Source organism: Rhea americana, unplaced genomic scaffold, assembly GCF_003343005.1.
Source record: "Rhea americana isolate MKP2758 unplaced genomic scaffold, rheAme1 scaffold_115, whole genome shotgun sequence".
Taxonomy (NCBI): Eukaryota; Metazoa; Chordata; class Aves; order Rheiformes; family Rheidae; genus Rhea; species Rhea americana.
This window is the reverse complement of record NW_028185206.1, coordinates 1,513,330-1,531,397: the sequence shown is the minus strand read 5'-3', so window position 1 is coordinate 1,531,397 and position 18,068 is coordinate 1,513,330. Positions and strand designations below refer to the sequence as shown.

The following is an 18,068-nucleotide window of genomic DNA, read 5'->3' as shown; positions in this document are numbered from 1 at the left end:
GACAGTGAGGCTGTCACCAGACATCGTTCTCACATGGTGGCAATTGTTTCCCACAAGAAAACTGGTGTAGCAGAGACTCACAGCCTGCAGGCGCCGCGCCGTGAGGAAAAGAACACAAGGCTAAAGCGTGGCCCCCCCCCTGCCCCCCAGCCCCCGGGGGAGCGATGGGGGCCGGTACCTGGGTGAAGCGCAGTGGAGGTGGCCACGGGCGGGGAGGAGAGCGAGCAGCTTCCTGCCTCCACCATGGGGCAGCRCGGGCGCCCTGTCATGGATCTGCTCACCTACGTGCCTGGCTGCTCCAGCCTCCTGAGCCGCCTGCGTGACCCTTGGACTCCCTGCTCTGAGGGGGGGAGCACGCAGCCTCTGGGCAGCCCAGCAACTCCAGCAGGCAAGCGGTGGGGTGGGCCGGGGGTTCTCCAGGGACACAGGCAAGGGGGCAAACCACCAGGGCCTGCAGGGGAGAAGAAGCGGCACCAGCGGGACAGGGAGGGGATCGGGTGTGTGTGTGTGTTGGGGGGGGGCCCGTGGATTGCACTGTGTGGGTGGGAGGAGGCAGTTTTAGCCCAGCAAAAGCAGGCTGGGGGGACTGGGGAACAACAGGCCAGTGGTGGGCAGCGACCATCAGAGGCCGAAGTAATGATCACAGCGACCAGGAGGGGCAAAGGGAAGGGGCGAATTTGTCACCTGGAGGCAAGTGGCTGGAGGCTCCCTGCCTCCCCCCCTGCAAAGACCTTGGCCACCCTCCACCTCCACGTCAGCAAAGCCCCCGCTCCCTCCCAGGGCTCTGCTGCCACTTGCTACGTGAGAAGAGCCAGGGCCCGCGATGACCCCACAACATCGCTTCCTGCACCCGCACGCGGCCGACGGACCAGGCAGGAGCTGCCGGCTCCGCATCAGGGCAAGCAGCCAAGTGCTTGCGTGTGGAGAACAGCAGGGCTTTGCCCTCCCCCGTTTCTGCTTCCCTGCTAGTCCTTGTTCAATGCAGGCCACAGACACCACGGAGGGATGTCACAGGGTGCTTGTATGTCCATCTAAGCACCAGCCCTGCACATGATCYCTGCTGCTGACTGTTGCCATCTCTTTTGCAATAAACATGTTACAGCCAGGCCTGATCTTTAATGTCCTGTTTCTCATGTCCTTCCCCTCCACAAAATAGCAAAGCTATTCTTTCTGCTCATAGTTGCAGTGATTTTTTTTCACCTTTAGATACCTCTATAGCTAAAGGAAAATCAGAAAGGAAAAAAAATTGGTAAATTGATAAAATTTCAGAAGTTTATCCTTGGCCCTGTTTGAGGCAAACCATGCAGGTAATTCTTGCTGTGATGGGCCAGCCAGACCTGGTACTTCCCAGGAAAAGCTAGGAGGTTCATGTTTTCTAGGATATTCCCACCCTTCTCCTTTGCACAGTCCTTGGGAAATGAAGGAAGATGCTGTCATTTGTGTAGTTAAGATATGGATCCTGTGAGAAAGCCCGAGCCAGGCATCAGGCATATCTGCTTTATCAGATCAATAGCACCAGAAATTCCTTGCATAGCTATGCTCTGTATAAGTTCAAGTCAAAATTTTCAGCTGTCTTCCCTCATTCTGACCCAAAAAGGCAAGATTTATCTTTATATTGCTCAGGTTGGATTTTCATCTTTATGCAGCATCCTTTGCACATACACTTGCTACAGTGCACTCCCAGATTGGTACTTGTGTACCAGTAATGCCACCTTCTCACCYTGAGAGTCAGTTCTATGAGTACCCACAGCTGTGCATTAAAAAATAACCACCTGAAAACAGCTGACCAAAGAGGGGAAATGTACATACCCAGAGGCTGTGTGTGAAAGTGTTTTTTCTTCACTAAGAAAATTTCTTCTAGTAAATACAGGTTACTCCTTGGAGACCAAGTGCTGGAGGTAAGGCAGCCAGCAGATAGATCTTAATGGTGACAGAGCCATCACAGAGGGCTTGTGTCATTGCCTCTGCTTTCCATCCCCTCCCCACTTCTGTCCTAGGGACCTACTCTCTTCTGAGGGCACCTGGGGGTTCCCAAGTAATTACCTGTCCCTGAGTTGTATTTCACAGTGGCTGCTATCTCAGCTGAAATTGCTCTTTCCTGGGGCAGAACCTCATCATCCAAGTTTTCACAAGGCCATGCAGTAGTTCTCAGTTTCTGCAGGGAATCACTCCACCCAGAAACAAAGTTGGAGAGCGCCTCATCCTCTCTTCATGAATTAGCTGATTATGCTTAAGCCTTGCACCAACCTCTCCTCTGTGCTTTCTTATGCCCTGGGAACAAAGGAAAGAGGTTATCTCCTGGTACGGACATTCCACCCCAGCCCACTCCAGCCCTCACCAGTGGCACTGGCCCAGGGGTGCCCTGCAGGGTGAGGACACAAGGACACTGCGAGGTAGCACAGGTCCAGCTGAAAGTATGGACTATCCACCCTCCCTGGGCAAGTGATTTTGCTGGGAAACCTGCAACCCCTTCTTCTTACTCCTTTTTTTTTGTGTGGGGGGGGAGAACAACCTTAATTTCTGCTTCTTTTGAAGTTTTATTAGAAATATCAGAGAAAATAATCTTTGCCAGAGGAAATAATCAAGTGCTCAACCATCTCTTTAGCATCTATAGTCTTAAAAGGGTGGTTGTTGCCCAGTGTTTGTAATCAGAAAATGGGTTAAAAAATAAGACTGCTGAGGAGTAGAATTATAATCTGCACTTTGGGACAAACACATAGATGTTTCACCTTGCCTATATTTCTTGTTATCTAATTTACATTTGCTTTGTATTTCCTGTGTTATTCCCAATCCACTGATACCATTGGTAGTCACCACCTGGCTGCAAAAGGCACCACCAGCTAACACCATCTTACACAGCAAAGAACAATTCAGGTTCAAACCTGTTATTTTAACATGTGCTTTAGCCTCTGTTTATAACAGAGTACTGAACAGAAGGAAAAACAAGCACTTACATTTTATATAAGCCTTTATTTACAACTTGTTTAACAACTGTACACTCTTCGGTAACCTTGGAAGCATTAGTATATTTCACTGGGAAAAATATTAAATGTTTTAATTCTAATGATCATTACTGAGAATTTTTTGTCTATATACAGATATGTATATATTAATACTGCTACCATGACAATCTGGTAGTTACAGAATTCATAGGTGAACTGAAATGGGAAATCAATATTTTGACACTCTAGGAATCCATTCTCTTACAGAAAAAAAATGTAYCACTGGCAATTTCACAAACAGTTACTTTGATAATTGGTCAACACTTAATTCAGGACTGTCAAACAAGCTGTTATTAAGAAAGTAAAAGAGTCTTCTATGTAGCACAAATGAAGTTAGTATATCAGTCATGCTGGAGATCACTTCTGCATTGTGAGCTGGCAAAAACTTCATGACAGAGATACTAGGCTAAGCTAATTCAAATAGCCAGCTCATTTGCTGAAAGTTACTGGCTCCACCTGGCATTTCTCTGCTGATAACTTTTGTCAAGCTAAACACACTTACATATAAATGACTTCAAGCTCAAGAACAATCGATACGTCGTCTCTAACGTGCGTGGAGCACTTGGAGAAGTGAAACCCGCTTCACCCCAGGACACCTGCTCAGACAGGCGCAGCAAAGCCAGCCACCCTCCACCACGTACAGAAACACCTGCTTTGGGAGTCCCGCACCAGTGAGGCCTGCGGAAGGCGCATGGTCCCCAACACAGCAGCACTTGCAAATGTGATGCAAACCGTGCTGTAGGCACCAACAAAAAGAGAGGTTTTGCTAATACAGCTTGCCCTAAGGCTTAATAAAGGATCTACAACTAGGGGTGGAGAAGACCCAAATCCTTTAGCACTCCACAGGATTTGGTCTGATTGAAATGCTTCCACCTCTGCTGCGGGAACACATGGCACATCCCTGCTCAGGCCTCAGATCMTTCCTAAGGGCCAAGTCAGACTTCACCACTCCTGGATCCTGGTGGATCAGGAAGGTCATGTACCCATCTCCTAAACTCCTCCCAAACTGCTGTTGGCCAAAGAGCAGTTATCTGGCATCCACAGGCTCCTCAATCTGCCTCTACTTGCTCAGGAGAGAGCAAGCCTCGTGCTCGCTCTGGGATCTTAATGTTCATCTCCTGCAGCCAGCTTGGAGCCTTGTCCTTACCTGCCCTTCCTCTCACTGAGGGGCATTCACTTTCCTGTGAAAATAGAGGTGGGGATGTGACCTGTTTTTTCTTCAAGTCATTCTGCATATGGCTACCGAGACAGTGGGAATTGGGGTCTCTGCACCAAATGAGCGCAAGAAACTCGGAGCAAGAGGTGCAGCCTTGCCCAGAGCCGTCTCTGACAGCCCAGGGACATGCTCTGTTTTGTGACTGGAAGTGACTGCAGAGACTATCGGACAACACTTCTCCAGCACAGGAGTGCTCACAAGAAAAATGGGGCTCGTGGTTACAACTGTGGGCCTGAACACACAAAGCTGTTCTTGGAGTAAGCAGAGTAAACACAGGTTTGTATTTTTGCAGGGCTAAGATTCAAGTGAGCAAGAATGGGGTTTCTCTAAAACTGGACTTCAATCAAGCCACATAAAGTACTCATTATTCATTCGTTTCAGATTTTTTGGCAAGTCCTATGGCTTAAAAGCCCTYTCCCCCATATGTTACACACTAACTCCTATACAATAAATGTCAATCTAGAACACAACAGCACTTGCTCATCTTCTGAATCTTGCCAGCGCTGGATGTCCAACACAAAACGAAAATACAGTAGTACAAATGTGCAGATATTTAAGAATATTAAATAAGCAGCATTTTAAATTAATATAGGCAGCACAAAGCATTTTGAGTTATACTGTYTATATATGGTAAAATCTTATAGCAAAACTTCATAATACAAAGAAACAGCCATGCTAGTGCAATTGGAAATGAAATAGCTAAGACTGGGATAAGAGGAAAAAAAAAGATAATAGTACAGGTAAAAGGTAAACAACCCAAATTATAAACTGGCAAGGATAAGCTGCATAATATTGAAATTGCAGACTGCTTTCACATACTTGTTGTCTCCACTCATGTTCTTTCCGCAGATTGTTTAACAACTGTACATAGACTGGATAAAAAGGTCTCAAAGAAACTGATGACACAGCTAAAATGTAGACAAAAATACAACAGCCACAAACTACTGTGTATATACATAATAAGGAAGCAGGCAGTGTCTGTGAACAAAATACTACACAACAGTTTGCCTGGCTCGGAGATTATCAGACGAATCTTGCCTGGTTTTCTAAGGAAGATGGGCTGGCCAAGCAGCGATTCATTAGTCATTTCTCCTCTGAGAACACCTCCTTGGCTTTACTTTTAATTAATTAAAGACTCCAAGTTGATCCATTAAGGGTGCAGTTGCTTTAAAACTGTTACAATAACCAAAAGGTGCTTTCATGAAACCACTGAAACTAGACTTTACAGTTCAGTACATGAAAATGTTGCAGGAAGTCTATGTGTTAATACTGTTAATCAGAATTAAGTGGATAGACAGAAGTAAAACGTAGAGCTGACAGTGCTCTGACAGTTTGCGGAACGACTTCTGTAGAGTTCTGAGTACTGGATTTTATCTCTTCTAGCCTCATAGGAGGTTTTTTGTGAAGAGAGAGAGAAAATAGCGGTGGGAAATGGGAAAGCCACTCCCCAAGATGGTAAGTTTCTCTGCAAGTGGATCTCTCTCTTTGAAATCAGATGCCCATGAGTCTTAAGTGCAGAACTGGTTAAGTTTTGGTTATGCAGTCTGGACAGAAAAGCAAGTCATGCACTGAACAGTCCCTGTTAAAAATATGCTGCAGGTCATGCAACCACATCACTGCAAATAAAGAAAATAAAGAAGACAGTTAAAAAGTAGCAAACATATTACTGTTACAATGAGAACAGAACAGGCATTTTCAAAGTAGTGTAGTAAGTCCATCTTTACTTAAGAGTTGTGCAAATTCATGGAGGAAACATCTTCGCTAGGCCAAATCTTCAGCTTAACAAAGATTAGGTGACAAAAATTGGAAGGAGCAAAAAAAAAAAAAAAAAAAAAAGAGCCTTGAACACTGTCTAAATTCAATCAGATTTCAATACTTTCCAGTACAATCCCAAAGCACACCACTCTCAACTTACACAGCCATGGAAATTAAATTCATAGAGCTATGAAAATTGGTTGGTCATTCCTGCTGTCTGTAAGTCTGACTGATTCAAAAAACAGACTATGAAGTGAAAGGTGCTTGTCCAATACTGTTTATGGCTATATGAAAAAGACAATCAGGGTCATAACGACTCTGTGTGAGCCTGCAAGCTCCAAGCACCACAGGAGACTCCTTAGGCATTTACTTTTCAAGGTTAATCCCGTGCATGATGTTAAAATTGCATCACTGCCACGTTACGCTAGCAAGCTTGATGCCTTACACACATACACAGTTTTTAACTACTGGGAAATTACAGGATTCCAACTCAGCTGCAAAATTCCAATTCAAAGATGCCACGTAGGAGCCACTGCATAGTTCAGGGAGCACATCATGATGCAAAGCAAGCAAGTCTAACTTTGGAATAGAAGAGGCYGGATTGGTATACTGCTCCATCCTTCCTAATATACCCTTTCTTGGCCAGTGTAATCAGACAGATGCAATGCTTTGCTAACACTGCTACAGTGGTTTCAGGTCACCCACATAACACAAATGCCTCTACACAGCATGGCAGAGCACTGTCTGTTCAATACATTTTTCTTCCATCTCACAGTGATGCAAAAAGCAAAAGTTTCACAAGACTGAAATCACACTGTGTGAGTCATCTCTCTCYTCCCCTTCCCCTCTGAAGTACTGCACTAATTAAAAATGATTCTCAGACCAGTTCCTGTAACAAGAAAAATCCAGGTTAAACACATTCAGAAAAACATTTATAACTACAGTCAAAGAGTGAAAAGAAAAACAAAAAACAGTCTTTCAGTTACAAATCAAGTAGTCTATGTATCCCTCCCTTTACCTTCTCATTCACCAACCCAGAACACTAACCAAAATTGGAAAGTGCATAGGAAGGACAGGTACAATAAATCAAATGAAATAAAAACAGAAAATACTTCAAGCTCGGACATAACTACTCAAAATACACTCCCAAGTTGTAATTTGAATGGCGTAAGTGTGCTATTGTGCTTGCATAACATTGCTTGTGTGCATGAAGTTAACGAGTTCAGGATTAATAACATGAAGATTATGGCAGTTAGTCTACAAAAAAAAGATTAAATGTTCAAGCTATGCAAGCGTGTATCTGCCCTACCATTTATCAACAAATACAGCCTGTTCTTTTATTCTCACCTAGGTATGACCTAGTTCTGATTTGCCATGTAGTAGCACTTCGTGCATCCTGTTGCACATTAACAGAACTGACATTATAGGTTTGTCTTTCAGTTGTTGGTACTTTTAAGATATCTTGTAAACTGCAGACACTATGGTCTCTTTCAAGAATATAACAAATACCCTGATTGACCTGAGAATGTATTAATGCTGTATTCTGACTAGAAACTTTTGTCTTGTTCTAGAATAAGTGCTCATTAACTTATTTCTTTTGGAAAATTGCCTGAAATCAAACAATGCTTTTAAAAGCCAGCTGTTGAGGCAGCAGCACTTCAAGAGATGAGAGAAATATGGAGAGGAGATCTAAGGGTACATCAGATCTCAGTGCAACTTGTCATTGCTTCTGTGGCTTCCTCAGAATGAGACAATTCATTCAACAGAGGATCTGTCTAYAGACTACGGACTTCCTCTTTCTTGCTTCCTTTGCCAGCCTGAAATATAATAAAAATGCTAAAGGCTTGTTCTAGCCTAGGGGTTTATTTCTCAGTGAAAATTACTCTTCAGTATTCAGTGCCAAATCTCATTTTCTCTACTTCATCACAAGTTATTATAATTCCTTTAAAACTTCCTTAACTTCTCTCTCTCTCTCTGTCTGCTCCTGCATTTTTTCAAAGCACAGATGTGACTGGGACTTCTCCAGCCCATCTCAGCTACCTCTCCTTTGCACCGCGCCAGCTCGGAAGGCACCTATCAACACAAGAACTTTTAATTCAAAGCACTTTCACACAAGATAAATCAGATGTAGCAATGAGCATGCATCCTCTCTAAGCAACTACTTTTCTTCTGATCAGGCTGTTTTTGGTTGTAAGACGGACCAGGCTTTCCATAGCCAGTGATCCGTTGTCTCCACGTACTACCCTACAGCACAATCAGCAAAGCCATCAGAGCAACAGTCTACTTTCACGCCAGCAGTATATGCCTTCTCAAATATTTCTACCAAAGTCCTTCTTTAAATTATCTGCCTCCAGATTTTTTTTCTTGCAGGTTCCCTAGCTTCATTACTTACTGACTTCCACTGTTATATTTGTTTTCCACCTTTCTGCTCTACTATGGTGTTTCCTTTACAGACTTTTTAAAAGAGTTTCTTGACATAGTACCTTCCAGTGCTGTATTACCACCACTTTCATTTTTATAACTCTTATAATCCCTGAATACAAAATATATTATACATTCAAAAAGTGTAACCTTGCAATGTCATGTTCCAATATTTTAGTGGCACTGCTAAATGAAAGCTTTAAGACACTTCTCGTAACTGGAAATATGCTCACCCTCCCGCTTACTACCCTTTGATAACCGAGACATTATCTAATACTTCTGTAAAACTTCAAATTACATAAACAATACTGTTTATTCAAATTCAAAGCAGGTCAACTATGAATCCAAAGCTTTCGATTACAACTATCTTCTCATCTGGTAAGTTTTACTCTGGGATTGTCTCTTGAAATCCTACTCATTTTAATGATCTTGCTAACTATGCAAGCATGCTAACATGCTAGTAATCAGCCTTCATGCAGATTTTCTCTTTTCAAAGCCAATTTCATCATTAGCGATTCAAATTCCATTTGCAAAATAACCTAATCTATATAACGTCACTAGGTCTTCTGTGACAGGAAAGGCTTCTGACTGTCCTGGTATAGCCTCCACTAGCAACGCTTTTCATGTTGTTCAGATCATGCTCCAATACCAGTAGCAACAGAACAGCAGCAGGAGACTTTTTTCTGACTGATAGATGGGATCTGCTTTCAGTCTGGATTCAACATGCAGTGACAGAGAGACTGAAAGTTATGCTAGCAATTTTACAAGTGACTTGCACATACATAGCAAACAGCAACAAAGGAAATTCTAGTTTCACCATCTTAGCCAGCTTATGCAGAGATCTGCTTCAGAACAATCCCATTACCTTGGCAAGGCCAACAAATGAAGGGTGGAACCTGAGCCATAATAAACTTAATTGTGAAAACATGCATTTAGCTTCTAGTACACAAGGACAGCAACTACAGTATTTATCATGAGCTTGTACTGATCCACTAGCTGTGATTTGATACCAAAACAAATTGTTTAGGAAGCTGCACTGGCTATACTGCAAGGTGTTCCTTCAATGTCCCATGGGATTGTGGGCTTGCTAAATTTTATTGGGCTTTTCTATCTACATTCATTTAACACCTAGTTCAATGAGCTGATCTATTAAAAATAAAAACAACAACAAACAGCAGAACACGTTTGTGCTCCAGTTTTCCATGAACCCATAAAACTAGTCAAAGAAAAAAGAAAAAAGACAAAATTACAGAAGTGACCAGGATCTCCAAATAATACAGTGAGAATGACAGCAGAAAAAAATCTCCAGGGATTCCCTGTATCAGATGCAAGAAGTCTTTAGGTTGCAGAGCCTGATAAGGACAATTTCAGACTTACTCACATAGGGAAAGCTTCCAATATTTAATCAACTACAACTCAGAAATTAATCAAAAGGAGAACACTTGCAAAACTTGTTTTTGTTTCATCAAGATTTCAAACTATAGCCACACAGCTACACGCTGACAGACATACTTGTCTTCAGATTTTTGTACCCAATGAGCTACTCTGAACAGTTGCATGCATCTGCCTCCTCCCCCTTCAGAGAAAATCACCTCTTATTTTTATTTATAGTCTACAAAATCACCAAGAAGCTTTTCCTGCTTTTCTGGACTTCCAGAGAGGGAAGAAACACCACAGGAGCAAGGCAACACAATCAGTATAGCTAGCAAATTCTCTAAACCCTTGAGCATGACAAGCTGGAGATGTGGCTAGGATCCTACATATAATTCGACATCTCTTCACCCTTGCTGATGTGAAGTTGGCTTGTGGAGATGTCCCGAGTGCAAGCAAGGCTTACTGTAGCCATTCCTTGCTCCARCCCTACCCTGTGAGATCATGCAAGGTTTCACTTCTTCCTTCTGACAAAAGGCATAAAGCCAACCCAGAATGGGGCTGGACTGCTCAGGTCTGGGAAGGGATGCATGTCCGAGCTGTATGCAGTCATTGAGGCTAAAAACCTGATTCATCACACTTCCTGCTTACCTGACATTTAAATTGTAAAATTTTAAATGATTCACATTTTCATTTTAACAGAATGCTGAATGTGTCATACTGCCAGCCTCAACTAATACGGTTGTTCTAAGGAATGGTTAATGAAAAGGTTTCTTTATAAGCTCTTGGTTTCCTGAAATCACAGTTCTGTCATAATTCAGTTTCTGAACTATTCTGTGACATCTCTGCAGTATGACTACTTGATTTAAAGGACAATACACACTTGAAAGTATTTCCTGACAGAGAAACCTCTCTCAGTTATTTATTCACACAATATAGGTGAGAAAAAGGCCTGAAAAATTAGCTAACCTTAGTTTGTCAATACATTACTGTTAAACACATAGTCCATATTCTACCTAACATACATGTGCAAAAATCCACAAAAAGTCAGAATTAAATATCTGACTCTGAGTGCAAAAATACTTCCCTCATCAACCCTTGCAAAAAGTCAGGATGTCTGAGAAAGAAAAAAATCTCCACAAAGATAGTAAAATTCATGTACTGCTTGCTTCAGAGGAGAAAAAAAATAGCCACTTTCAGGACATTTTTCCTCTCAGTCATTAACTAGAGGAAAATCAAGTGGTGAAGATGATAATATTTTGCAATTACCGTATCTACCAAAAACATCAACACATCAACATAATCAAACTCACTAAAAGTCTTCTAGGAAGCTAACAAGTGGAGAGTCTTATACACAAGAGAACTGAGGAAAAGAAAAAGCTGCTTGCACATGTTAAAACACAGGGGACTCTAAAACCGCCASATCCTCCTAACTTTTCGTGACAGCTTGCACATACCACTTAACATTAAAATTATCACAAAGCAGCAACAGCAACAGTCAATGTAAATTCTTTCAAATGCAATGAATATAAATTTCCTAGTGCTCCTCATACAAACAGCCGCAAAACTTTGTATTACTACAAACTCAAGTGACATCAGAACAGCACAGGAGTCCCAGCAACTTATTTTTGAGAAGATAATGGGAAGTACTTTGTAGCCACTGTACAACATGTATAGCTGCATGCTCTAACAGTATATTTTCCTTTGCATTACAGGTGGGACACACTATCTTCAATTTAAACTAAGTTTATCCAATATTTGGAAAATATACGTCATGATTCAAGTGGTAGTGTTGATATCAGGAAAATGGGGTACATGAATATTCTTTTTTATAATGTCTAATTATATATGCTAGAGTTAAGTCTTCATGGAAGTACACAAACTGAGGAAAACACTCATCCTTGAAGACCAGAAACTAAGCTCCAGCTCTTGAACAGTAAGCATATATGTGCATTCAACTGTCATCTTTTATTGACATTTAATTCAAGTCTCCAGGAAAATATCCTTCTGGACAGATCCTTGGCACAAGACTTAGGAATGTATTCTTATGAATTCTTCAGCTGTGTTATCACTCACCCTGAAGAACCTTTTCTCTTTAAGATCCTCTGTTAAGATATTTTGTAGTTTATAAGGATAGTATACAATGGTGATATAATAATTAATCAATATAATTTTAATGTAAATAGTTTTTTATCTCACACAAGAAATCTTTTAATAAGCTTTTTATAAGTAGTTATTGCACTGAGAAAATTCTGTTTTGCAGGTTTTTTGCTTATGTTCTTGTATTATTGAAGGCATAAAAGAGATGTTCATTAGTAGTTCATCTGTACAGGTTCTTACTCCCTGAAGTTATGCTCTGAGCCACTGTTTCAAATACCACACTACTTACAAGGCTACCTAACTAGCAAGATGCCTTAAATAGAACAATAACATAAAAAAAAAAAAAAAGAAGAAGAAATTCTCATTATAGGGAAGATTTAATGACGTTCACTGCCTGCATTCAAGAGAACCATCCACATCCAAGGATTAAGAACTGACATATGGAGTAAGTAACAGCAGCAAATGCTAAAAACAAGAGACTAAAACTCTACCAATTAGTATCATTAGAAGACCTACCAAAACTGGATATAAACAGATTATCTTTACAGGTATTTTTGTAAGATTGCAGTATGATTTTATGTTTTTAAATATAACACAATTCTGGGAAAACTACTCCTTTTTGCACCTATGTAATCAGTGATGAAACAGACTTTTTTTTCTTGGAGGGAACTATGGAAAACACTGCTATGTTATCTTATAGGAAAATGAAAGGTAAAAAAGAGGAGACACCTCAAAACACAAAAAAGCAACAAGTGCCAAGAAGAGGACGAAGCAATGAAAGAGAGAAAAGTAAAAGCCAAAAGGTTCTAATCAGTGTTTGTTCAGTGCCTAACCCGTCAGAGACCTCTGCCTATGTGCAAAGCCTGGGAGGCAAAATAGTAAAGTAAATGTTACAACAATATACGAAAGTGTTTTTATTCTAGGGTGTAAATTGTATTCCACTTACTTTAGACATGCCTCTGATTACAGCAAAAGTAAATTAAATAATTAGATAAATTTAAGAGAAAAACACTCCCAATAAAGTCTTGGTATCCCTTTCTTTCACAAATAGGCTTTGGCAGGTTGGTAACTGACAGAGTTGGCCAGATAAAAATAAAGTTTTAAATATTATTGTGTTCTTTCTCTGGGTGATATGAAACACCGTACTGTAATCAAGAACACCAAATTAATGGAGAGAAATTATCACACGAACTACATTGCACATATAACCTGCAGTAATAAGCTCTTCAATGATTAAAATGGAGTGTACAAGAAGATCAGATAAAGACTTCACAAAAGACAAAAACTGCAATCATCTTGCTAGATAATCTGTGACTTCTTTCCGTTTAGCACTGTTTCTCATTAAAACATGGCAAAATGATCATCACCTTACTGAGATATAGAAATACATTGTTACTTTTCTGGACATGAATTGTTTTCCCTATCTCATCTAATCTTGCATACGTAAGTCCAGACATGAGGTATGCTGAATTATTAAGGAGAGTTTTAAGAAAATCAGTTATTTCCAAACTTGAGGAATAAAAGAAAAACTTATATGGAGTTAACAGACTTCAGTAGATGTTTTCGTATTGCTGAAAGAAAAAAAAATCAGAATTGAGAGATTTTTCAGACGTACTGATTAAATTTCTTAGCCTAGATTAGTACAGACAATGTACTCAAGGATAAAACAGTACCTACAAATGGTATTCACTTTCACTATAGGTCTGCCGGTTTTAATGATCCTTGGCTCATTCCACTTATAAGTTAATATATATCTTGAAATATATATTAATTTATAGGTTATATAATAAAAGCTAGAATGTCTTTTCTCTGAAGAGATTTATGAAAAGAAAGTGTCTTAACGGGGAAATACGGAAAAAGAATAAATTCAGAAACTTAACTGTATGTACATTACGGACCTATGTGAAAAGAATGGTTTTTTTTCTACAAAACATTCAACTAATACTCAGAGGTCCTTTATGTCCATCAATTCTTTGACAAATATAGTAAGGAGAGCACAGAGTCATCCAGGAGATGCTAAGAACTTTTTAAGACCATGGCCTAATTTAGCAATAGGGACCGTCATCTACCACACTGATCAACAAGAAGGTGCTACAAAGAGAGTGCCGTATCGTTAGTCAGCTGCATACTAAAAAGTTGGGAGAACAAATGACAGCCAGTTTTCAAAATCAGCAACAAACTCACCTCAAGGCACTAGTACCATTAGTAAGGCAACGGATATAACCTTAACTTGAATTAATATATGAAAAGCAAGTCTTAGTAGGGGATGAAAAGTGGAATTCATTAATAACTGCAATATCTGTCTGGGCCTTAATCCATTATGTACTATTACCCCACAATCACAAAATTTTAAACGAAATGCCTTCTTTTAAATGGATGATACTGTAGCATATTAAAGCATTCCAAGTACTTCTTAATCTTTTATAATACATACTAAACATATATTTGACCAAAAAGAATGGGAGAAACCATTTGAAAATATTAAATGGTCAAAAAACAGGTAACACCAGTTGATAAACAAGAACAGATATAAACCATTTTTAGGGAATAACAAAAGAATGTCTGAAAAAAAAAAATCAGCCTGCTTCCCTAATAGAGGCTAAGAATAAAGCAATCTTTGTACACAGGAGATTAAAACAAACAAACAAACAAAAAAAAGAACTTCCTAAAAGAGATGGCAAAGAACATTGCTGGATCATCTTGTCGCAGATGACAAGYTTTTTAGCTGCAAATATATGCTACAATAATATCATATATGTTTTTTGCATTTCCTGTAATGAGTTTTCAGCCTTTTTTTTTTAAGCAACAGGTTACATCACAATAAAAAGCCCAGTTTCTTTTGAACAAATACAGTCTTGTAAAGCATAACAACCCTTGGAGGCACAAATGTATCCACTGTGACAGGAAATTTACATTGTTACACAACCTATGTGAGGCTTTTCTTAAGAAATCAGGCTTCATGCAAAGAAAAAGGCTCCATTATTATACACCACTCCTCTAGATGTTTTCAAAACTTTGGCACGCTGAAAAAGGCAGAAAAAGAGATGGACTCCAAGAAAACATAAGGGCATTATAGAACAATGAGAAACCACAACAAAACCCTTTCCTGAACTGAGAAATAACAGCGATAAGGGACAAACACAGAGAAGGGATGCTGGTTGATTTTCCTTGAATGCTGTCATGTGCAACAGAGGTGGCCTGGATCACAGGGCAGTTTTCTTTTTAAGGGCAAGGCTTCTCTACCTTGCTGTTGCTGGCTGGACATGACCAGGGTAAGATCTCCTTGTGCTCGTGGCTTGTCTTTGCCTAGCCAAGAAGGACTGTCCCGAACCTGTACTAGCCAGTCTGTCTTCTGCTGCTTTTTTATGCAGAGTCATTCCCTATGAACAAAGAGAAACTTATCAGAGAATATCAAGACATAATACTGAATACACCACTCACTCACGTTTTATTTTCTCTTCTTCATCAACACTGACTATCCTTATTTGAATTTCAAACATGAAGTATTATATTTTTAAGGATGAGGAGGCTAAGATATGCTTCCTGTTCCTTTTCAGCATGTTCATTCCTTTTAATCACTGTCCAAGTTCTGTGTAACTGTTGAGAAGAGGGACCCCCAATGTCTCAGATCTGAACACACACTTCTGTACAGAGTACCTGAACTAATCTTTTGAAAAGTGTCTCTCCCCCCATGCCATTCAGAAAGTTAAGATAGAACAGTTTTCTAAATTAATCATCTGCAAAGATACTAGCTTACTAAAAATGGCACGAGCTTGTTCTAAGGGCAAATATGTTTTTAGCAGAAGGTAGGATCTGAGAATTTTCTGCGTTGACTAGCAAGAAGGGGAATAAAACAGAATAGGAATAAGGGGGAAATAATAAAGGAAGGAGAAAAAGAAGGGGAAAAAACAAAGGAAAACCTTGACAAGTTTGGGGAGATAAACAAAGCTGCGATGTGTTGTAAAAGCAAAGGTTAACTAAAAGGAAGAAGCAGGTAAAGCTATCATTTACTCATCTTAGTGTTCAGGACAGTCAAAACGAATCAAAGAAGAAAGTAAATTTGAGCCCTAGAAGTTAGTATAACTGAAGGGCTGGAATTACAAAATAGAAATCTGAGGTTTCTTTCCTTTCACCATGTGTTGTTTCTGATTTTGAAAATGAAAAACTTCAAAAATGAAAACAAAAAACTTGTTTTTCATATTCTGAACTCCGGTTTCATTTTCAGAATGACCTTCTTCAGCTTTCTGAAGTTTATTTAATATACTCCAAGTTTATCTTGAACACACACAAATATACTCTTACATAGTAATGTCTTAAAAATGATTAAAAGCATTGTCTGTTTGTGTTAAATAATACATTTCAAACAAAAAAAAAAATCACAGATAAATGCAGATGCACAGAAAAACAAGTTACATTAACCTTTTCATTTGTTTGAATTCTTACCATATTGTACCAGGCACTAACGATAAGCTTCTCCTCCATTTCTCTTTGACTCTTTGTTTTTTCATATTCTTTCTATAAAAAGCCCAAAATCATATATTTAAAACACAGTATAGTAAGTACTAGAGAAGTACAGTCAACACCTAAAAAAACATCGAGAAAACACAAAATATCTACAGAAAAGCATGAAGATTACCTCTAATGAATGAAATAATCTGTCCTGTTCCTGCAACTGATTTTTCAGAGCCTGAATCTCAGGAGCTGCACCTTGGTTTTGTTTAGGATCTAAGGTACGGATGACCTGTGAGAGAAAAAACAAAATCTGTTTTTAATTAAATACTGCAGAAAACAGATATCTAACTGAAGGAAAAGACATTGAGGAATTATAACCATGTAAGGCAGGTTAAGAAATACAAAAATGACTTATGTCAATGTTAATAAATGACATTCCAAAAAGTAATACAAAGGGATGTACAGTTTTAACAGGCTGACTAATACAATACAATCTCAACAGCCAGCACGTGGAAGGCTTTGACTCTGGACACCAGTCACAAAGCAGTAAGAGCGTCTCAACTGTTCTCTCTTACAGGACTTCAATCAAAATTGCTGATAGGAAAAATTGACACTTAAGAGATTCACAGAAGCAGTTCCTAGGCAGTCTGCACTATTTGGGGACCACAGCTGAAGAAATGTTTTCTTAAAGGCCCTTCTTATAGCTATGGGTTATCTACCTTTCTTCATTTAATTTTTCATTCAAAGTTCAAGTTCTGTTAGGACAAGGAGCCTCCTGTGGTGCATGCACAACAACTATGCTACTAAGTAAGAAGATGTGACACCTGGTTATGTTCTTATGTGACATCCATTGCAGGTACCATTTGAGTGATAAGAAATATGGAACTAAATCTCAAACAGGTTCAGCAAAAAGTCTGTTTTTCCTATAAAATAGCAGAAAACTTCCTAATGATCTGTGGATACATGGAGAGAAACTTCACATTCTTTGCCTTTCCACCTATTTTAGAATGGGGAAGACCCCAGGCACTGAAATAAAATAAACCTTCACTTTTTAACAAGTTAGTCTTACTGGATTTTACCCATAGAGGACACCTCATAAGAAAGTATATTATATTTCTAAGAAATTATGAGACTTCTATATGTAGTGGGAGGCTATAATGACTATACTCATCTTCATAGAAAAAAAAAAAGGTGAATAGTTGATGAGAAGACCATGAAAAGATAAGCTAACTGAAGCATAATGCTACTATTGCATAAGACTCACTACCTTAACACAGTACTTACAAACTAATCTTAACGTACGGGGAAATCACACCTCCCTCTTTCTTTAGAATATTCAGAAACCGACAGCAGCACAAGGTATTAAACAAAAAAGGTGTATTATTTCTTCAGATTTCAAAAAAGCCTTTGAAATGTCACAAGAAATCACTTTGGAAGCTACGTTTGAAACCACAATATTGTCATTACAAAACTGACAGTAAATCCACATCCTGAATTTCATGCTTTAATATTAACCAACTTCTCTCCAGAAGCACATATAAAGTAGCAGAGAAAAACACTGAAAGTCAGTAGAGCTCTCATACATAGCTATGTTAAAAAGATTACGTTATTTAGAAAGAGGAAAAAAAAATACACTTAAAAGTTTCTAAATCACAATATGAATAGAAACCAGGGCAAGAGAAAGAAAGAAAATTCAAATTTGTATCAGTAAAGATGACACCAGCACACGTACAGTCACCTCTGGCTGTAAG

The 18,068-nt window shown here is 39.4% G+C and overlaps 1 protein-coding gene across 4 annotated transcripts in view; it reads right to left on the bottom strand.

Moving 5' to 3' along the window:
• Positions 1-2,950: 2,950 nt before the first annotated feature.
• Positions 2,951-18,068, bottom strand: part of HOOK3 (hook microtubule tethering protein 3) — a 73,486-nt gene continuing 58,368 nt past the window's right edge. For 3 of the 4 annotated variants that reach the window (XM_085317594.1, XM_085317603.1, XM_085317621.1), the window contains 4 exons: positions 16,502-16,606; positions 16,309-16,380; positions 15,109-15,245; positions 2,951-13,436 (listed from right to left, as the gene is read on the bottom strand). In XM_085317594.1, the coding sequence (XP_085173720.1) occupies positions 13,406-13,436; positions 15,109-15,245; positions 16,309-16,380; positions 16,502-16,606 (345 nt within the window). In that variant the 3' untranslated portion in view covers positions 2,951-13,405. The remainder of the gene's footprint in view (positions 13,437-15,108; positions 15,246-16,308; positions 16,381-16,501; positions 16,607-18,068) is intronic. The other variant, XM_085317614.1, reaches the window with a different exon arrangement.